Source organism: Homalodisca vitripennis, chromosome 2 (genome assembly GCF_021130785.1).
Source record: "Homalodisca vitripennis isolate AUS2020 chromosome 2, UT_GWSS_2.1, whole genome shotgun sequence".
Classification (NCBI taxonomy): domain Eukaryota; kingdom Metazoa; phylum Arthropoda; class Insecta; order Hemiptera; family Cicadellidae; genus Homalodisca; species Homalodisca vitripennis.
The window spans coordinates 81,032,119-81,051,092 of record NC_060208.1 but is presented as its reverse complement, the minus strand read 5'-3'; the positions used below and the strand labels follow the sequence as shown (position 1 = coordinate 81,051,092).

Genomic DNA, 18,974 nt, shown 5'->3' with positions numbered 1-18,974 from the left:
TTAATAATGCAGAAGAATAAAGATATTTTCATTTCATTTCATTTGATTAATTTGTAAATGCCATGTTGTTTTTCATTATTCATCCATCACAGTCTTTAACACTAAATAATTTTGCTAAATCTATTTCAATTTTTTCTACTGTTGAATTTACTCTTCTTAAATGAAGAATATTAACACTCTTTGTGTCCACTGACTAGTATGATATAAATGTATGTAGAACGTGTGATTATTTGAAACGGTATCTTACTTGCTCATGTAGACTGGATGTACTTCGGGAAGGATCATTATTAATAAGCCTAGTAAACATTAAGGATCTGAAGTTTCATGGAAGTTCCATACCACTTACTGTACACAACATTTACGAATTATATAATTCATTCCATTTTAGATACATTCGCTTAAAAAACAAAGTAATCTATCGCACTTTACCGGGGAGTTATTTGATTGTTTCCCCCAAACGAGGAAAATGGATTTCATTGCTGCGCAGATGGATCAGCTTCGTGAGCATTTGAACTTTGACCCAACGCCACAACCCCATCCTTCACCCCCAAACTCCCACGTTCCACCAACCCACCCTCCAGCTCTCAGTTGAGTACTTCCTACCCCGACTAGACAATGTCATTAAACAACTGCTTGAGGTTTCAGACCCCACTCTTCAAAAACCCTTGCCGCCTTTGTTTATATGTAAGCCATGCACGTTTTACAATAGGAAACTCAACGGGTTCGATTTCACGTTTTTTATATTCAAAAGGTGTATTTTCCTCAATTTTTTGGACACATGTAAGTATTTCGTTGTCAATAACACTGTATCGATTATTTGTCAGATGGCCTAGTAGCTGGATGATTATTAAATGGTAATATATTTCCTTATATTATACTCGTACAAACGTCCCCACGAATAGCTGACCTCCTTTGATACATTGCAAAATGTGAATGTTTTTACCATAGATAGAAAATCGGAGTTAGATTACGACCGATCCATTTGGAGAGAATACATTTACTTCAGAACGTCTCGAAATCATAGTATATTTATTTTTTTTTTACTTTTAGTATTCTTCTTATATTTCATTTTTTTATGTTACTACTTTCTTTGCCTTATTTTCAAACGGTATAAACTGTTAATACCTGTGATTGTTTGGGTTATTTTGTTTTTAATTTTTGTGTCAATTATAATGAATGACGCTGACAATATCTCTCTGAATCATGATTCAATGGGAAGTGCTTTAATTAATTTTGACGTAATGGAATGACTAAAAAATTGAATACAATAGCATGTTTTTTATTAAATATTGCTTAAGAATTTATATATTATTATTCATGTTAAATTAACTTTTTACGAACAAAAAGTGTTATTCCCTTCAGTTATTATTTAAAATTAAATATTATAATAAAAGCATTGTAACAAAATCAATCCCCAATCCCTATCCCCAATCGTTGTCCTTGAGGCTGTTCCCAATTACTATTTAAAATTGCTATAATGTCTCGTGGAATTAGGAAAACGTATTTGATTTATCTGTATTCAGGAAAGGCACTTTAAAAAACTATTACTAAAATACTGCGAATAGTTAAAAAAATAAATTATTAAACCCTTTTACAACACCTAAAATAATCTTTTCAATTTATCTTAAACCAATAGAGCAGAGTTTCCATATCAAAATAGTTAATTAGGGCTATTCATAGTTTTATTACGCTGTATCGAAATCTCACCAGTTCTGATCAGTCGATATATTTTGATCAAGTCATTGATCAACTTCGTTCAACATTTGATGAAAAGTACCAAAAATGTGATAAAACTTAATCTAGGCTAATAGCGTGATTAAAGAAGTGCTTAAAATTTAACCTGGAGATATCCATGTTCCCGTAAAATACAAAAAATACTTGACGTATTTTATAAAAATGGTTTATTATATTCATCTAGGATCAACATTGTACAAGACATCAAGTTAAAATATTTTCTTAAAATATTCTAACACTTTTCAAAATTTGTTTGTTTTGTAATAAATTAATTTAGATATTTTTACAAAAATGTAGAATATATTAATATCACAATTAAAGATTTCTCAAAGATTGAAAATTATATAGTTGTAAACGGTATTTTTATTTATAAAATAAATATCGGTAAGTTAATCCACATGGTCCATACTCCATGTTAATATTAAACTTAATTTCATTCTCTTTTTTTGTTTCACAAGAGCAATCATATTGATCCTGGATCCACTCTATCAAGATAATGGGCTTGGGTCCTCGGAGGGATCCATATTGTGTGCTATCAGGACAAAGGATCCCCTAATGGTTTCTTTAAACATTGACGACTTTGTATTACTACACAATGCAGTCAAAGAGAAGACTTGTTGCGACTCAAAATTCGATTGAGCTGCTCATAAAAGATTACTTTACCTCCAATGCTAGTAATAATTAAGTGAATTAGTAATACTACATTAACTTTATTCGAATACAGTAATTTAATTATAGACTTAAAGAAAACTTTGTTGTGAAATTATAGTCATTTGAGTATTTTTTTTTCTTTTAATAAATAAATATTTGAATGGATATTTTATTTCTATTAAAATATGTTACAAAATGATTTTTATTCAATCGCTAATCATTACTAAATCACTGATGAATAGTTTAAGTATCAACAATATGTTATATTAAGATCTCCTCCAAAATACTCGTATATATTATATTTATCTCATGTATATCAACATTCAAAAATTGGTAATTCCATTTCTTATGGTAAAACTGGCATTGAACCATTTTCAGTCCCATCATAAAATTCACATTCATATGCTCTCATCATTGCTTACTTGAGTGTTCCTTTAAAATATTTCAGTGTGACAAATTACACAAAGTACTATTTATAATTTTTAATGTTGACTTGTTTCTTACTTATAACACTTCGATTATTTAGAATAATTTGTAATCTGCTTATTTTATATTGCGTAACGTTTAATATAAACAAAAAAGTTTTCTTTCATAATGATTTACTGTCATTATTAGGTTTGTTTTCATTGTCTATAAAATGTTCTTGTTTTACTTTTTTGGAGTTTTTCCATCTCATCTCTTTTAGTTTTTGCCTCTATTTTTAAACACAATTTATTTCACATTTTCCACGATTTTTTTGTTTTGTTCATATCCTCGCTATTTTTCTCTCTGTCTATCTTTCTATAAAAAACCTTATAATAATTTCCTTAATTTAAATTATAATTATATTATTTATAACTTTTTTATAGGAATCCTATTCTTGCTTCTAAACTCCTTCTGTATCGCCTTTACTTATAACATATCCAAGATAAGTTTTTCCAACGAAAGTAGTCATGCTCAATTTTACTGCGCAGGTTACTACGCAGACCAGCTCTCTCCCGCGCCGGAGGTGAGGGCTAACAGCACAGTCACCCTGAAGAATCGGGGTTTCCACCTCCACAATCTGTCTTACGCAGGGCCCATAGTAATGGGAGTGGGAGGTATGTACTACTTTAACTTACAACAGTCACGAACTTTGATAAAACGCTATGGAAATCTATAAATAAAAGGTACGTCCACAGATCAAGGAAACAAATTCCAACCTTCTGAAACAGTTATGAATTAAGATCTTATTAATTTATTATAAACGTACACCAACATGCATAAGGACGCGTTTCTAGCATAATGAGAACAAAGACAGCGTCAAATTATCAAACAACTGGCAGTCTGTAATATAGAATCCATTTTGATTGCTGGATGTCGCAGTGATTGTTGATTGGTTAAGTACAGCCAAACACGATACAGCTCCCCTTTATAAGCGGATACGTTTTTTTAGAAGTACAGTACAGCGAGGGTAAAATATATCAAGAATTTAATCAATTTAACTTCACGATATGAACCGGAAACTGAGATGATGAAATGAGTGAAGATCAATTAGATGGATAAATATAATTGAGATGTAGACCCTCAGACTTAGCTGAGCTGAAGTGTCTCTTAACAAGTATATTTGATTAAATAATAGTGTAAATAAATAAAATCATATTTTAATTTTGATTCTCAGCCAGGTCTTTGGTTAATGAAAATCTAATTATGTATAATTCTAATTATTTGGGAGTGCCGATAGCCGAGAGGTCTAAGACGTTGGACTTCGAATCTCAGTTAGAGATAGCGCAGGTTCGAATCCTGGCTGTGACCGTTGCACTTTTTATCAATACCATCGACCTTGTACTGTATCGACTTTCCCTCTTATTCTGCTTGATAAGATCCTCGCCCAGGCCAGTGGTCTATGAGGACAGGCAGAGTAAGGCTTAAAAGGGGATCGGCTTCTCCTTTAAAAAAAATTGTCATCCATCACCCAGCCTAAAATAAATTCTGGGCATTTTTTTAAGTCAATGATGAGGTTACTACGAGCATCAAGTGACAAAAGAAGACAGACAAGAGTACTTTCTAATCTCATACACTAAGCAGAATCAACTGAGTCTATTTATCATTAGACTCATTTTAGACTCACAGGTCCATCCCGCATAGCACAAAAATGTTTGGTGTGTAAATATATAAATATCGATTAGCTTATGTGCTTTTATTAAGGACTCGTCTGGAAACAAACTCCAGTGACATATAAATGAGAAAATAGCATCATCATAACAAAATAAGATTTAACAGTAATTGGCATTCAAACGTCGAAAGAGAACAATCTCTGACAGCTATTTAGTTAAATGTTATTCAAATTAATAACAACGTGCTGTGTTGTGTTTTTCTTAAACATCAATGTAAATGTTGACAGAAAAAGATTTTTGGAAGACTGTGAAAAACAGTCTTTCCGTAGCAAAAGTACGTAGAATTTTAGTATTTTATCTTATACAAAAATCTGGGATTGAATTTTACTTTAGTGAAAAATCAAAAAAAGGCCAGAATTTTTTCAAAAAGTGTACACGCCCGCAAACCGTCTTCAGGGGCAATGGAAATAAAAACACAGTAACTGGGGTTGTGGCTAATATGTTTACAAACAGGAAATACAACTGTTTGTGTGACTTGATTGTAACACCCTGTCGCATAATCCAATTCTGTGTCATTGGCAGTGTCCAGGATGACACACTACCAGTGTGACCCAAAACGTCGTACTTGCGAACTTCCATCAATCTCTAAACCCTTCCACGGCTCAACACATTTTGTCATTCGCTGCTCTACAAACAACGTGTTCATCTCCTCCCCCCCCCCCATCCCCTTGTATTTGCATAGTCTAATGATCTTCCGCGCAGCGTTGTCTTTTCTTTTGTTGGTCTAGAACTATTGATTGTAGCTTCAAATCCATAATACCCCACCATCCATTGTGTATAGGTTACCTAAGCTTATCAACCATAAGCTTAAAATGTTTTAAATTTGCCCGCATTATATTTAGCAAACAACTATGTTTACTTGCACCAAAACTAGCAAACAGCTTTGTTTATAAACAGCATATTAGATTCGCGATATTTTCACATGTAGACACAATTTTATTAATAAGTAAGCACAACACATAGTAAAACTTATACTTGTACAGTAAGTACTGTATACAGCACACAAACAAGATTTGGTAATCGATGACAAAAACTTGCATTGAAAAGCACAAATTCATTCAACCATCGCACAGAACATCACAGATATTCATGATATTCATATTCTTACAAGTATTATATTTGATTTAGAATAATATACCAATCAGGGGCGCACCAGGAATTTTGGTTTTGGGGTAATTGGGGGGCTGCTTGCGGCTTCTGCGCGCTTGGGCTTGCTCCTGCCTGGGGCGGGGCTGCTGCGCTTCGGGGGGCTGGCTGGACTTCGGGCCCGCGGGCCAGGCTGGGGCCCTTCGCGGCCTTGGCGGGCGGCCGCGCCTGCTTCCTTCCTTCGGGGGCTCGCGGGTTGGGGGGGGCTCGCTCCCTGGCTACTTAGCGGCGGCTTAGGGTCGGGCTGCTTGCTCTGCTCGCCTGGCCGGCTTGCTGCGGCGCCCTCTCCTCTGCCGGGCTACTCGCCCCGCTGCGGAGGCGCCTTCGAGCGGAGGCTGCGCTTTCTCCTCCCCGCTGCGGCTGCGCGACTTGGCCGGCTTTGGCTTGGGCGGCCCCGTCGCGCCGCCCCTGCTGAGCTTTGCTTCTCGCGTGGGGCTTCGCGGCTGGCTCTGTTGCGCGGCGCTGGCCTCGGCTCTCCCGCTTGCCGCTTCGCGCGGCTGGGGCTTCGCTCCTCCGAGGTCTTCTCGGGCGCTTGGCGGTGCTGCTTCGGGCTCGCTGGCTGGCGCTTCTGCTCTCTGCACGGCCGCTGACCTGTGGCTTGCTTGGCTTGGCTTCGAGCCCCCTGCTTGGCGCGGCTTAGCTCTGCCGTCCGGCCTTGCTGCCGGGCTTGCTGCTTCCTTTGCTGGGGCTAGGGCTTGGCGGGCCCCGGCTGCTGTTGCCTTGCCCGCCTTCGGACTTCCCATGTATAAAATGTACGCCTATAGTTTTCCATTAATGACCTTCAATGACAGTAATATTTTATATTAGTTGGCCTATAACTATCGAACTACAATAAGATGTACCATTTAGGTACATCACTGTATTACATGATCATTAAGATAATTGAGTAAGCTAAAACAAACTAGTCTGTGGCTGTTTCATAATCAACTACAAGTTAATCTTATTAGAGAAAAATTAGTTAATAGGTTACTATTACATTAAACAGCTTTTAGCTCTAATTAAAACCTTATTAAAATTACAAGTTAAAAGCTTTATACTTGATTTTTATTAGAAATTGTCATCCTGGAATAAGTTGGATGTCATTAATTTGTTTTAAGTTTTCAAGGAAAGAAATAATAATTTAAATTACAAATGTAAATTTAATGATTACAAAATGAGATGTAAGATAAAGTTAAAATATTTTCAAGAACAAATTTCAGAGTTTTTGGTCGATTTTTGATAAACAGAAAACTACCTCTGTATTGGTCACTTCTATTTCACGGTGAATATTCCAAAGCCGCCAGTCCACTCAGTCTGTTAGCACCCCATGGTTAATTCCTTAGTTAGGTCTAGAGTCTACGTAATGTTGAGAACGACTTTTGCTGTACTGTGTTCAGGGATAGTGCACAATATTTACAACAATAATGGGATGTTAGGAAACATGTCCTTATCACACGTTCAACAATCAATTACATTTCTAGGTGTGTTGGTGTGGGTCTAAAAGCTGTTGTGCCACAACTCCAACTCGGCTTTGAGCAGGCTTTCGTTGTTTTTTTCCCACCAACTTTCAATTATGTCATTTTTATAAAAAACAACCACGCTGATGATAATTAAGTTTTGAGGTTTCTTTCCTTTCCACGTGATCCATCGGCTGTAGGCATCAGACACTCTAACCCCTTCAATATGTCTTTATGTTTCATGAATCGGGTTCCAAAGAAACTTATCAAAGATTCAATCCAAGGGATGAAAAAATAGATCGCGGTAGTAACTTCAGGGTATCTGCTGGTGTAGTTGTTTTTATTTTGTGTCTGCCAACTGTTCGGGGCATGGGAGATTTTACATCCAAGTTGTTGGCCCGATCTGGGTAGCCTCTTTCAAACAAGGAGTGAAGCTCTTCATCGCATTTTGTTCTTAGGATTTTAGGCTTTCAAGTACAGTTTCAGCATGTGTTGATTTGCAGAAGATAGTTCCAATCCTTCCTTGCAGCTTTTTGTTAGGTTTACGTGTAAACCAAGGCGCTTGTTCTGATGCAAGAGAGAAATGATGAATTTCGCCTTGACGTAAATGAGCTGAGTAAAATAAGAGTTCCAGAAGAAGAGTCTCTATCACTCCAGTTTTTTATTTCTCAACGCTACTTCAACTGGTTGAAGAAGTCCTTATGACAAAGACGGCATTCATGCCTTTGCCCCATCAGTTGGACAAAGTTGTAGCAGTTTTTTCACACTTGTTGGTTTCAACATTATCTCCGAAGCTATACACTGTGTAAAACGGGCTGGTCTTTTAGGAGTGTCCACGAAAAAATTATACAACCCTCTCTACTTATTCGAAAAGTTTCTGATAGGTGCAACTTAGAAGGTTTGATAATGCCAGAATAGGCTATGAGAAAGCGCAAATGCACAAATATTGCTGTGGGGTGAGCTTCTTGGATACAGGCTTGGGGTCCATTAAACTTCCACTCATGGCAGCCGATCCATCGTACCCCTGGGACAACCGATAGGTTATGGACGTCAATGTTACTATCTTCAAGTCCTTTTATTACAGTTTTTGCCAACTCCCAACCGGTTGTGGGAGGTTAGTGGCATGAACTTGAGATTGTCTCACATATTGGTAATTATTTGATGCAATCGAATTACGTATCGATCGACACAACGAAAACTGTTTCATTGTTGAAACACTCGGACGTTTTCATCTGCGAGATACTAAAAAAACTTAGCCTCTTTAACTTTAGTTGCTATTTTTTCAGTTATGAACGGTTACAGCATCAATTATTTGGTTTTGGAAGTTCCAACTTTGTAAGTAGCATTTTTTTCCACAGGATTCAAAGTGTTTTTTTAATCTTGATCCCGCTTCAATTCTGGCTCTAAGCAGTGCTCTAAAGTTACCCCTGATTCTCCGGAGCAGGTCTACGATTTATATCAAACTCGCCATAATCTCTAAGGCCCCCTAAGAGCAATATTTTGCCTTCCACACATATTTAATAGTGTCTATTATCGGAAAGAATTTCTTTTCACGTTGTTTTTGGGCCTTGAAGGTCTTTCCCTTTATCAAGGGATTTGTCGAATTGATTTGATTTCACTATCCATTACTCTTTTTAAAGTTAGCTGGCTTACACAAGAGTCCTTCTGGTACCTGTGAGCTGCATGTTTTCAAAATTTTTCTATGCTATTTTCGTTAGAAAAACCTTCCTCAACAAGTGGCCAGTATGTTGAGCGTTTACTATTGCTCTACTTCTTTTTTGGGAAAAAAACAGCATACAATGAACACAGTATGCAGAGTCTTTTTTCAATTCAGAATAAGACAGCCAAGTATATTTATTTAGCCATGAAACAAAAAAGTTTCGTTGTTGAGTCCCGTACGTTCTGTAAGAAAGTTAAAAGTCTACTTTGAGGGACCCATCTGTATTCAACACTTTTAACTTTTTCACTGTCTGTCAATTTTTTTTGTTTTAAACAAAGCAATGTCTAGGTATTTTGACTTACATCGAACTGCAGGAGATTCTTCGTAGCTCCGAGACATTCCTCCACACAACTCAGGCTGTTTCAGACATGTAGGCAGCTCTCTTACTTGCCCGAAATATTTTTGTGGCATTTTCAAACGGTTTAAAATAGTTTTGTATACTAGCTTTTCTTTTATCACATATCTTTACTAGGACTACTGTCCAACCAATTTGTCAGACCGAGACCACAAACACAGTTGAACTTGACAGCAGACAACATAACACCACTATACTGCAATTCGATAAAACTACGACTGTCAACTGGACAAAAAGACCAAATTCACTGCCGGGGCGGGCACGGCGCGTCTGGTGGAGAGTTGTCGGAACTAGAGCTGGTCGGCCATGGCAACGGCTCGTAGTCATCGCCATAGAGCAGGATGGAATGGAGGAGCTAACACAGCAGCGCAGGCAGTTATACTGGGAATACATACGTCTAAATATTTGTTTGCCACAACTCTTGCTTTCTTGATTTAATCAGTGTACTTTAATAAATAGGTTTAACGTTACCATTCATTTATAGTTTATAAAAGTACGATTAAAACATATATGATGATAACAGAACGAATTGATTAGTCACATACAGTATTTATTAGTCGGATATATCAGGTCCTTGGGGGGGCTTAAGCCCCCAAAGCCCCCCCTGGGTGCGCCATGATACCAATTACAAAACAAAATGGGATGTAAATCTACAAAGTTACATAAACAGAATTTCATTTTTTAAATAGTTCAAAAGTACAATTTACCATTTACTACGGGGACCCGACAGGTACTTCTTAAAATTGTCTGTCTGTCTGTCTGTCCGTGGTGAGAAAAATGTTAACGACTTGAAACTTGGTACGTAGGTTCCTCTTGGTCCGAGAAAGAATTCTAATGATTTTGAAATCAAAAGATCAAGTTATTGATAAGACTTAAAATAATTAATGATAAGACTTAAAATAATTAAGTCTTATCATTATACTAAATTCTTAATATTTTCGCATTGATCTTATGATTACCATGGCGACAACAAGAAAATCATTAAATGAACAAATTTGTAAACCCACTTAGTACAGCCATATGACATGTAATGAAGTTACTTTGTTGGATTGGATGGTAAGATTTTGGCTACGTTCTGTTAAGTCCTTTGTCACACCGTTGTGTCGGTTTATCGTCCTTGGAGTATATATGAACTAATGTGTGTTAAATCCTTTCACGTCTTGTGGCATAAGTGGTACTAAATCCTGAAATCTTAGTTTATTGGCTGAGTTTAGCCAATTTTCCAGAACATACCAGGGCAATATTATCTGTGTACACTTTATTCCTCCATGGTTAATTAAATTAGGCAAGTTGTTTATATACAAATCGCAAATATTAGGTCGAATCACTGACGCCTGAGGCACTCCATAACAGATTGGTAGCCATCCTAAACGAATATACTTACTCTTTCGTTATTCTGTCGTATATTTCAATACTCCGTTCTATCAGTTTATTTGTTGGATAAGATTTTACACAGCAAAAATCTTTAACTTATTAGTATGTTATTTATACGAACAAACAAAATTAAAATATTTTTTAATATATAAGAAAAGGTCTAAGATCCTGAACACCTTCTTATATGTTATATATTTGGATATAAATATTTTGAAAATCTGCTGCAACTAAAATTACTGTATGTCGTCTTTTGTTCTGAACAACGCACCAACTAAATTTACATACGAACAATCTGAGCTAAACAAACAGTACCGAAACTAATTAGCCATCGTATTTTCGTTAAGCATAATTTATTACCCATTTCATAACATTGACCAAGGTTGCGATTAATTCATTACAGTCAGGCTTGAAAAGAACTAATCTATTTTTTTGTCTGAATGGATCTAGCTCCTGAATTACCACCACCAACGAATAGTAAATAAATTAAAATAAAATAAATAACTAATATATCATATAAATTAACTATTGAAAAAATTATACTCTCCTTTAAGTACACTAACATTTAAAAAGCAACTTTTAAAACATATTTTGAAAACATTGCCCGTAACTTCAAAAATATTTTTACAAACAATGTAGTTCAGACGACGAAACGAGTAAAATACTAAAGCTAGTCTGTTAACCCATTATTAGTTTGTTTAGAATCATTATAAGTTTGTATAGAATCATTATCAGTTTGTATAGAATCATTATTAGTTTGTATAGAATCATTATCAGTTTGTATAGAATCATTATTAGTTTGTATAGAATCATTATTAGTTTGTATAGCATCATTATCAGTTTGTATAGAATCATTATTAGTTTGTATAGAATCTAATTTTGATCAGTCTTATCAGTCAGACATGCCTCAAGTTATTCAGAATCAGCCCTACCTAGAGTTTTTGAAATCAGACGTAACTAGGGTTACTCAGAATCAAGATATCTAGAATTACTTCAAATCTAGTGTTACCTAAAATCAGACCTGTCTGGGGTTTCTTAAAACATAATTATTTAGAGTTACTCATAATCAAAACTATCTATAGTTACTAAAAATCAGATCTGCGTAGGATCATCCAAGATTAAACCTATTACAAAATCATGTCTACCTAAAATTACTCAAAACATTATTCAAAACCAGACATACATAGTTTTATTAAACATCAGATATATCTAGAGTTACTTAAAATCAGTCCTTTCTGGAGTTACAAAAAACTATTTACGCAACCATTTCAAGGACTCAAGACACAGCAACTCAAGGATGATTTTTTGTTATCCTCTGTTCGTGCAACATTCCAAACAGGATTCGAATCCAAGTTTCTGATATTATAAACTGACCGTTCATCGACCAGAGACGGTTACTCGGAAATAATAGGTATAAAGCAGTTAACCTAATCCTTTATCCAATGTTCAATTTTGTGTAGACGTTTATGCTCCGATTGCTCTTCACAGCATTATACACTGCACAGCACTAGACAGTTAATTCGTACTGCTAGTACTACAATATTATGTAGAACAATACAACTCTAATGAATGATATTGATATTATCAATTCTATCCATAATTTTGCTTAAAAATAAATATAGTTAATCGCAAATATTTAATTTATTGGCAATGAATTCAAAACATAGTCGTCCTAACATTCTTGAACAATGGACACTGACGTATCAAATACTTTTTTATAATTTACTTTTTGTTTTTCAAGTCACACTGATTTTTAATAAGTGGTTTCTTCTTACTATTTTCAGTTTTCATTAATTTTTCACTACTACCATATAAGTATTATTTAATTTGGATCCTTGTGACGTTCGTAAAAACTTCTTAAGAAAATCATTGAGTGATAAAGGATTTTATTCAACTTCAGTTAGCAATATCAAGTAAAATAGTTGATAAATGAAAAACTCGTACCTTTACCCTTCAGCTTGCATCATATTAAGTTTGTAATACAATTTTCACTGACTACCTAGTAGGTTCATTTAAAAGTTTTATAAAATAGCGTACATGAGTTACAGTTGTGTTACAAAAATGCAATCTTTTCAGAATATTATAACAAATTGAATCTTTTGCTTTATCTCATCCATTGAACTATTTTTCGAATTATTCGTTCACTTCTTCCAAACATCCCCTTTAGTACATGATAGAAAAGAAAACTGCTCTCCACCCATAAAATATGAGAGGTATAGGTTTTGCTATAGTAATTATAGATTCGACGCTGAACACAGATTGTGGTATTGCTCTTCATCCTTGTGAACATATGGCCTTCAAACTTTTCATCTCTTTATACTTTCCATATGTTATTCTGTTTATAGTAGACCTAGTAATAAATGTCATATTATTCTACTTTTTAAAACAAAAGGCCATTTTTAATTACTTCAATCGCTTCATAAGTTGGTTTTGGATTTAATTTAGTTGTTATGGCTTTTATTAGTAAACCATATAACAAAAATAAATGAGATTAATACAGTTCATATTTTATATATTATATTGTTGTCAGTTTTACTTCAGACAAATATCCCAACTTTATCTAGTAACGTATAAACTATATTATAATCAATACAAGTAAAGTTTAAAATATCAAAAATCTAATTAACTCCAAATCACTGTAAGGTTATTTTTAAAGTGAAAGGATTTGAAATCAATTCGGTAGTTTATTTTTTACGTGCAGTAAGATGTAAGGTCTAAAATTATAGCAAAAAAGTGAATTATTTTAAACTTATTTTCACTCAAATGATTCACAAGATTCATGATGTTACAGCGTACAGTTGTATGAATATTTGGATTTACTAAGCAGGATTTGAGCTTGAAGCAGTGGTGCGAACATAATTTGATCAAACATTTTGATCAAACTGTCTCTAGTTGCCTCGGAGAGCGGTATCATGAGTTTCTGTGCTGATCGCTGCCATTGACTGGGCCGCATTTAATTATATGGAATTGATCATCGGTACATGGCATCTCAAGGTAAACTCAATGATCTTTACCGTAGCCCTCTAACGGAGAGATCCCGGGTTCGAATCTTGTGAAAGTCATAACAATTTTCAAATGCCCTGTCCCCACATGTTTAGGTATGGATAAACCTAATACGTATAACACACGATTATTTTAAAAACTATAACGTTTTTCTTAGTTAGATGGGGAATAATCTACCACTAGGGTAGAAGAAGAATGCTTTGTCATAAATCATTGTTTATTTTAAAAAAGGTATGTATTAACTTTAATAATTAATTTGCATGTGTTGAAACATAATTACCTTCAGTTATTCTTCCAATATGGTGTATATTTTCAATATAAGTAAATTTTAAAAACTCCACGTTAAATTAATTTTTGTCGACAAGTTAAAATGAAACCACATAAACCAGATTAATGAATGCGATATGTTTTGACAATACATTTTATTCTCAAAATTATTTACTCTCATTTTGATTTTCAACATTTATTTTCATTAATCCTAATTGCCGAAGCTTAAAACACTTTAGCTGCGGCTCTAAACTGAATGAGATAGACTACTCCGCCTATTTTTGTGCGTGGTAAGGAGTCTGCCGCTGTCAACGTGTTAAACAACAGTGCAATAGGCTAAGACTGACTGTAATATATGTAGTTAAGCGACATCTTGCGAAATAATTGTTGACACCCCTTTGCAATTCTGATTGCTTAAGAAATTTCACAATTTATTTATTAACCTGTGTTTGGTTTACTATACAGGTTTCATTGTGGTGGCAGCTTGTGTGATGACATTCGAAGCACGAGACAGTGCCGCCAAGGTTGTGCCTACGAGGCTGAAGTACTCCACAACACATCCCCACCGCCACAGCAAGCTTAGCCCTGCAGTGTCCAGCAAGCTCCACTCTTCTGTGCGCACGGACAGTCGGCGCAGTACGACTAAATGGGAGCAGACAGCCGTGTTCAGAGCGCCTGCCGTGTCCCCGGCCGCCAGTGAGGCTCTGAACCGTCGGGCTCTCACTGCGGCATTCATCCAGTTCTCCAAGAATCTCCAGCAGGCCGGCCCGATGCAACCGGCCATCAGCAAGAGTCCCTCAGCTCCGAACCTTGCCGAAGCGAAACTTCCGACGCCTACAGTTTCTCCTTTCCTAAAGTCTCATGTTTCTCCGAGGCAGAGACAGAAAAGGAGCAGAAATTCCTTACACCCATCCGACAGCGGTTGCACTCTACTGAATCCTCACGCTTTGTTACAACGGCAGGCTCTCTCTATGGACAATCCCGACTACAACCCTTACTTTTCTCCTCCGCATTCGCAACAGCTCAGCAGACAACACAGTGGGAAGGGCAGTAAGGAATCGCTGGAAGTAGATTTAGGCGCGGTGTGTCAAGCCCACGGATCTCAAGCTTCCATGGCTATGGACCTGCACCTCCCTAACGATTGTCCGGTGACCTTGAGAGTCAGAGACAAAACAAAAAGATCCGATACGGCAAAGAGACACGCTTTTGTCAGACAAACGCAAATCGTTGATGACGAAGAAACGGACCGAAGAGAAACCCATTCTTGTAGTCCGAGACTCTCCAGTCATCATCCGAGATCCTACGATGAAATCAGGCCTTATTCCAGATCAACGCCACATAGCAGAAGAGAATCGTTGACTAAAGCACCGTCGTTGAGATCCAATACGGAGGAACATCCGAGGTCTCGGTCAAACACTGGGGATTCGCGGAGGAGTTCAATATCAAAGAAAAGGTTTTCCAGAACAAATACAGAGGAAAGAAAAAGAAGGGGTTCGACCACATCAGATAAAAGGAAAGACGGTAATGTATCTCGTTCCAGCTCTTATGAGAAACGAAGACAACATTCCATCTGCTCCGGGAAGTCAGAACCACCTGGCGAGTCGGGAAGCGATGCTACTCCAGAGGAACTGGATAGGAAGTCTGAAACTTACATAGTTATAGAAGAAGTTGATGTTCAACTTCCAACATGTTCAGGTGCTGAAGAGGTAGTAATGGGTGATTCAGGTGAGGCAACTTGATACACGGTTTTCAAGGATGGATAAGTTTGAATCAATCTCTTGGCATAAGAGAATAGTATTAGCTTTGGTTCCAGAGAGGGAGTTTGTGGAATGCGTTCTGGATATTCTGTGGAAGCGGATGGCACATGCTAGGTAGAGTAGAAGATAGAAAATTCGTGTACATTGTCTACAATACATAATATTTTCACTAGCATAGTATATGTTGTTACGATTTACGAAGGAAGAAATACTCCAAATTACGGTAAATATACGTATGATCACCGTGAGACCATAGTATTCACACATTAAAATTGGTTAATTTATGAGATATTTATACTACAATCCCATACTTGATGTTTAAAGATCTCAAAGGTAAAAATGTGAGTTTATTTCAAAGTTAACCTATTTTCAGAAAACTTTATTACTACTGAATCTAAAATCTAATAACTTTTGTCTTGTGGTGGTCTGCTGGTGTAACAGGCATTTTTTAATATCTAGCGCCATCATTATTTTGTGGATTTTTACATATCATACTTTTCCGACTAATGGATTTGAGTTGTGAAATTCCGTCCAAAAACTGTATTTTGCTGTTTTCACATTTGCACATCTAGTAATGCTCGTTTAATTAAAATGTAGCTCTCATATAATTTTCTGTGACGATCTTTCAAACCTAGTATTTTCTTTAACTGAGTAGCGCGTTTGCAAATTCAACACGTTATCATTATTTTATAGACTACATAATATATTGTCTTTCGATCGTGTACTTTTGGTGAGAGGTTAGTTGGTCTCACACAGAACTGAAAAGGAAAGAGAGTAATACATTTGTGAGCACTAAAAGAATAACGTACTTTGCCATCGTTGATGGTTGGTGTAAAATCAAATATGAAGTTTCTAAAACTTATATTAACTTATAGAACTTAAAAAAATCTGTGTGTATAATCTGCTTGTACATACACATATGTTATAATTACTTTACCTATATAATTATGCTCGTGCTTTAGAAACTATCCCATAAAACTGAACGAATACCAGCTTTCAAAACGTTGTGTTTAAATTGTTAACACCCTCACCAGTGACGCCTTTTTTAGTATAAAATAACAGTGTTTTCGAATTTGTCGAAATATGATTCTATCTGTCGCAGAGTCAGATAAATTTATTGCTACGAAATTTCAAGAACATCTATTATAAAGTTACTCTGTTTTATAGATTCGCTCACTCGACAAAACAAATATCTAATTTTGTATTCAAAGAGATGGAAGTTTTTGGCACTTGAAAGGAAACAAGAATTGCAAATATTCTTTGAGAATTTCAGACAAGATAGATTAGCCGGATTGGAATTTACCAATCCAAACATTTGTTAGTTTTATCTTTGGAAGTAGGAGCTCTTCAGAAGACAACTCATTTATTGCTGAAATTTGTTACCGTTTGAAATCCCTCGATCTATAAGACATCTAGCGGCTAACGTGGGAACTCTTGCCGACGACGGAGGGCGCGGCGACTGGTAAGCAGCGCGCCGGGTGGATTGTAGTGGAACTAGTGCAGCGCGTAAAACAAAGCTACTAAAGCAGACGATGGTGTGGTGTTTACTTTGATCTGCTCCTGATTGGCGGGAAAAGTTTATCTACAGTCAATGGTTTCATTATAGTAGAGCTAAAATTCTAAAGAAATATTCGAACACTCATGTTTTTATTAATCGGTTCATCGTTATTATTGTTTCACCAGTATAACGTTTGCCTTCACAATAGTTCATTAGTTGTGGTCGCACAATACTATAATACGAATACTAAAATCAGGGTTATTTGTGAGAGTCGTGAATTCAAGATTATGGTAATTGTAACTAGAGTATACTTTAATATTGTAAAACAAATATACCAAGATTTTGTAAGGTTATCAAGTACGATAAACTTATATAATTAAGGTTGGTCTGTTTCAATAAACTTAATTTAATTTTAATATAATATAAATAATTGATAATTATGAAATTATTCAATTCAATAAATAGGCTAAGTAAAAAGCAACCGATTTCTCAGCTTATAGATTTGTCTTAAATCAGCGTGGTTTGTTAAAGCACAGCATATTAGTACACAAGCTACAATGTTTATATTTTACACATGGTTCATTTAAATCACAAATAAAAACATTATAAAACAATATACAAATTATTAAAGAAATTATATATATATATATATATATATGTTGTTTTATCCCCGTTAACACCCTCGCTGCTGTTCTATACTGAATCATCACGAGTACCGTTACGTACACTTAATAACCAGCACACAGTACAGTGGCGTCTGCCGAAGCCAACGAGTTGTTTTAAAATCGTAGTTTTAAATTCACATACTTTGTTCGGAGTAAGGAAAGAACGTTATCAATAAATTATAAAACCTGTTTTCATAAAACTGAGACGTATGTATAGAAAATAATAAAAGTAAAAATCAACAAAGAAGGAAACGTTTTTCTCAACAGTTCTTATGTCCAGTATGAACAAGTGTGAGACAATTAATCTCCTGGAAACTACAAATTTGTGAAGTTAGGCAAAAGAAGAAGTATTTTTTTAATAATGTACGTATTATAAGGAAATTCTTCATCCGAATTTAAAGATTTTAATAATTACAAATAATCATAGGGAGTTTAAGGAGATTTGTTGTATTCAAAAGAAAAATATAAAATTTCTTTTTAGGTACTTAGGTAAGATGGAAAAATTCTAAACGCTGGTCTCCAGCAAAATTTTGTCGCACAGTTCCCCATATTCCCTATATGCCCTCCACTCAGAAGCAGCTGGTGGTTGTTATTGCGGTGTAGGTAGGATGAATCCTTCACTTCTTTTTAAAATGGTAGTATTTCGATATTTTTGACAAAGATTGGCCGAATAATAAGAGGAGAAATATTATTTATTGCCAAACTCTGGGAGCAATTTTGGAATTTTTACTCCCAGAAAATGCATTTCTAGACCTGTGTCTTGTGAAAAATCTTATCATGGCATAAAATTCTTCAGTGTCAATTTTAGAACACCTAAAGGATAATTGAAGGAATTGTACAATCCATTATCATTATCTAATTATTAATTGTGTGGATTTTAATTACGTATATTTTAAACGGTTTAAGGGTGGAAAATATTTTACTTATGAATTTTACTACCCTCAAACTTAGTTGTTTTTTTAATTTTATTTATAAGATTTTTGTATTATTGTATACACGTCATATCTTATAAATCTTGAATTAAACATTATTGATTTTCTCATCCAAATTTCTTTAAAAATAACTTGGGTCAAGGTTATATGAGTGGAAAGCATTTAGACTTATACCTTCTAACATCAAACGTTTGTGTACCTCATATACACATCGCTGACACAAACGTTTATTACATTAATTCTTCAAACAAATCAACGTTATCAATACATTTCTTTCAAATAAATCAATGTTGCGTTTTTCTTC

General features: G+C 35.3%; 1 protein-coding gene across 1 annotated transcript; it reads left to right on the top strand.

Moving 5' to 3' along the window:
* The first annotated feature begins 466 nt into the window (after window positions 1–466).
* On the top strand, window positions 467–17,711 carry LOC124355692. The gene is made up of 3 exons (XM_046806853.1): window positions 467–587; window positions 3,339–3,464; window positions 14,284–17,711. Exons 1-3 carry the CDS (start codon window positions 467–469, stop codon window positions 15,555–15,557), a joined length of 1,521 nt encoding a protein of 506 aa, XP_046662809.1. The 3' UTR covers window positions 15,558–17,711.
* Window positions 17,712–18,974: the final 1,263 nt, after the last annotated feature.

What these genes read in the sequence shown, in the direction of transcription:
- LOC124355692 (XM_046806853.1), top strand. Translation starts at nt 467, where the DNA reads ATGGATTTCATTGCTGCGCAGATGGATCAGCTTCGTGAGCATTTGAAC. An exon ending in AACCCACCCTCCAGCTCTCA is followed by an intron (nt 588 to 3,338) that starts GTTGAGTACTTC and finishes TTTACTGCGCAG; the next exon opens with GTTACTACGCAGACCAGCTC. An exon ending in CATAGTAATGGGAGTGGGAG is followed by an intron (nt 3,465 to 14,283) that starts GTATGTACTACT and finishes TTTACTATACAG; the next exon opens with GTTTCATTGTGGTGGCAGCT.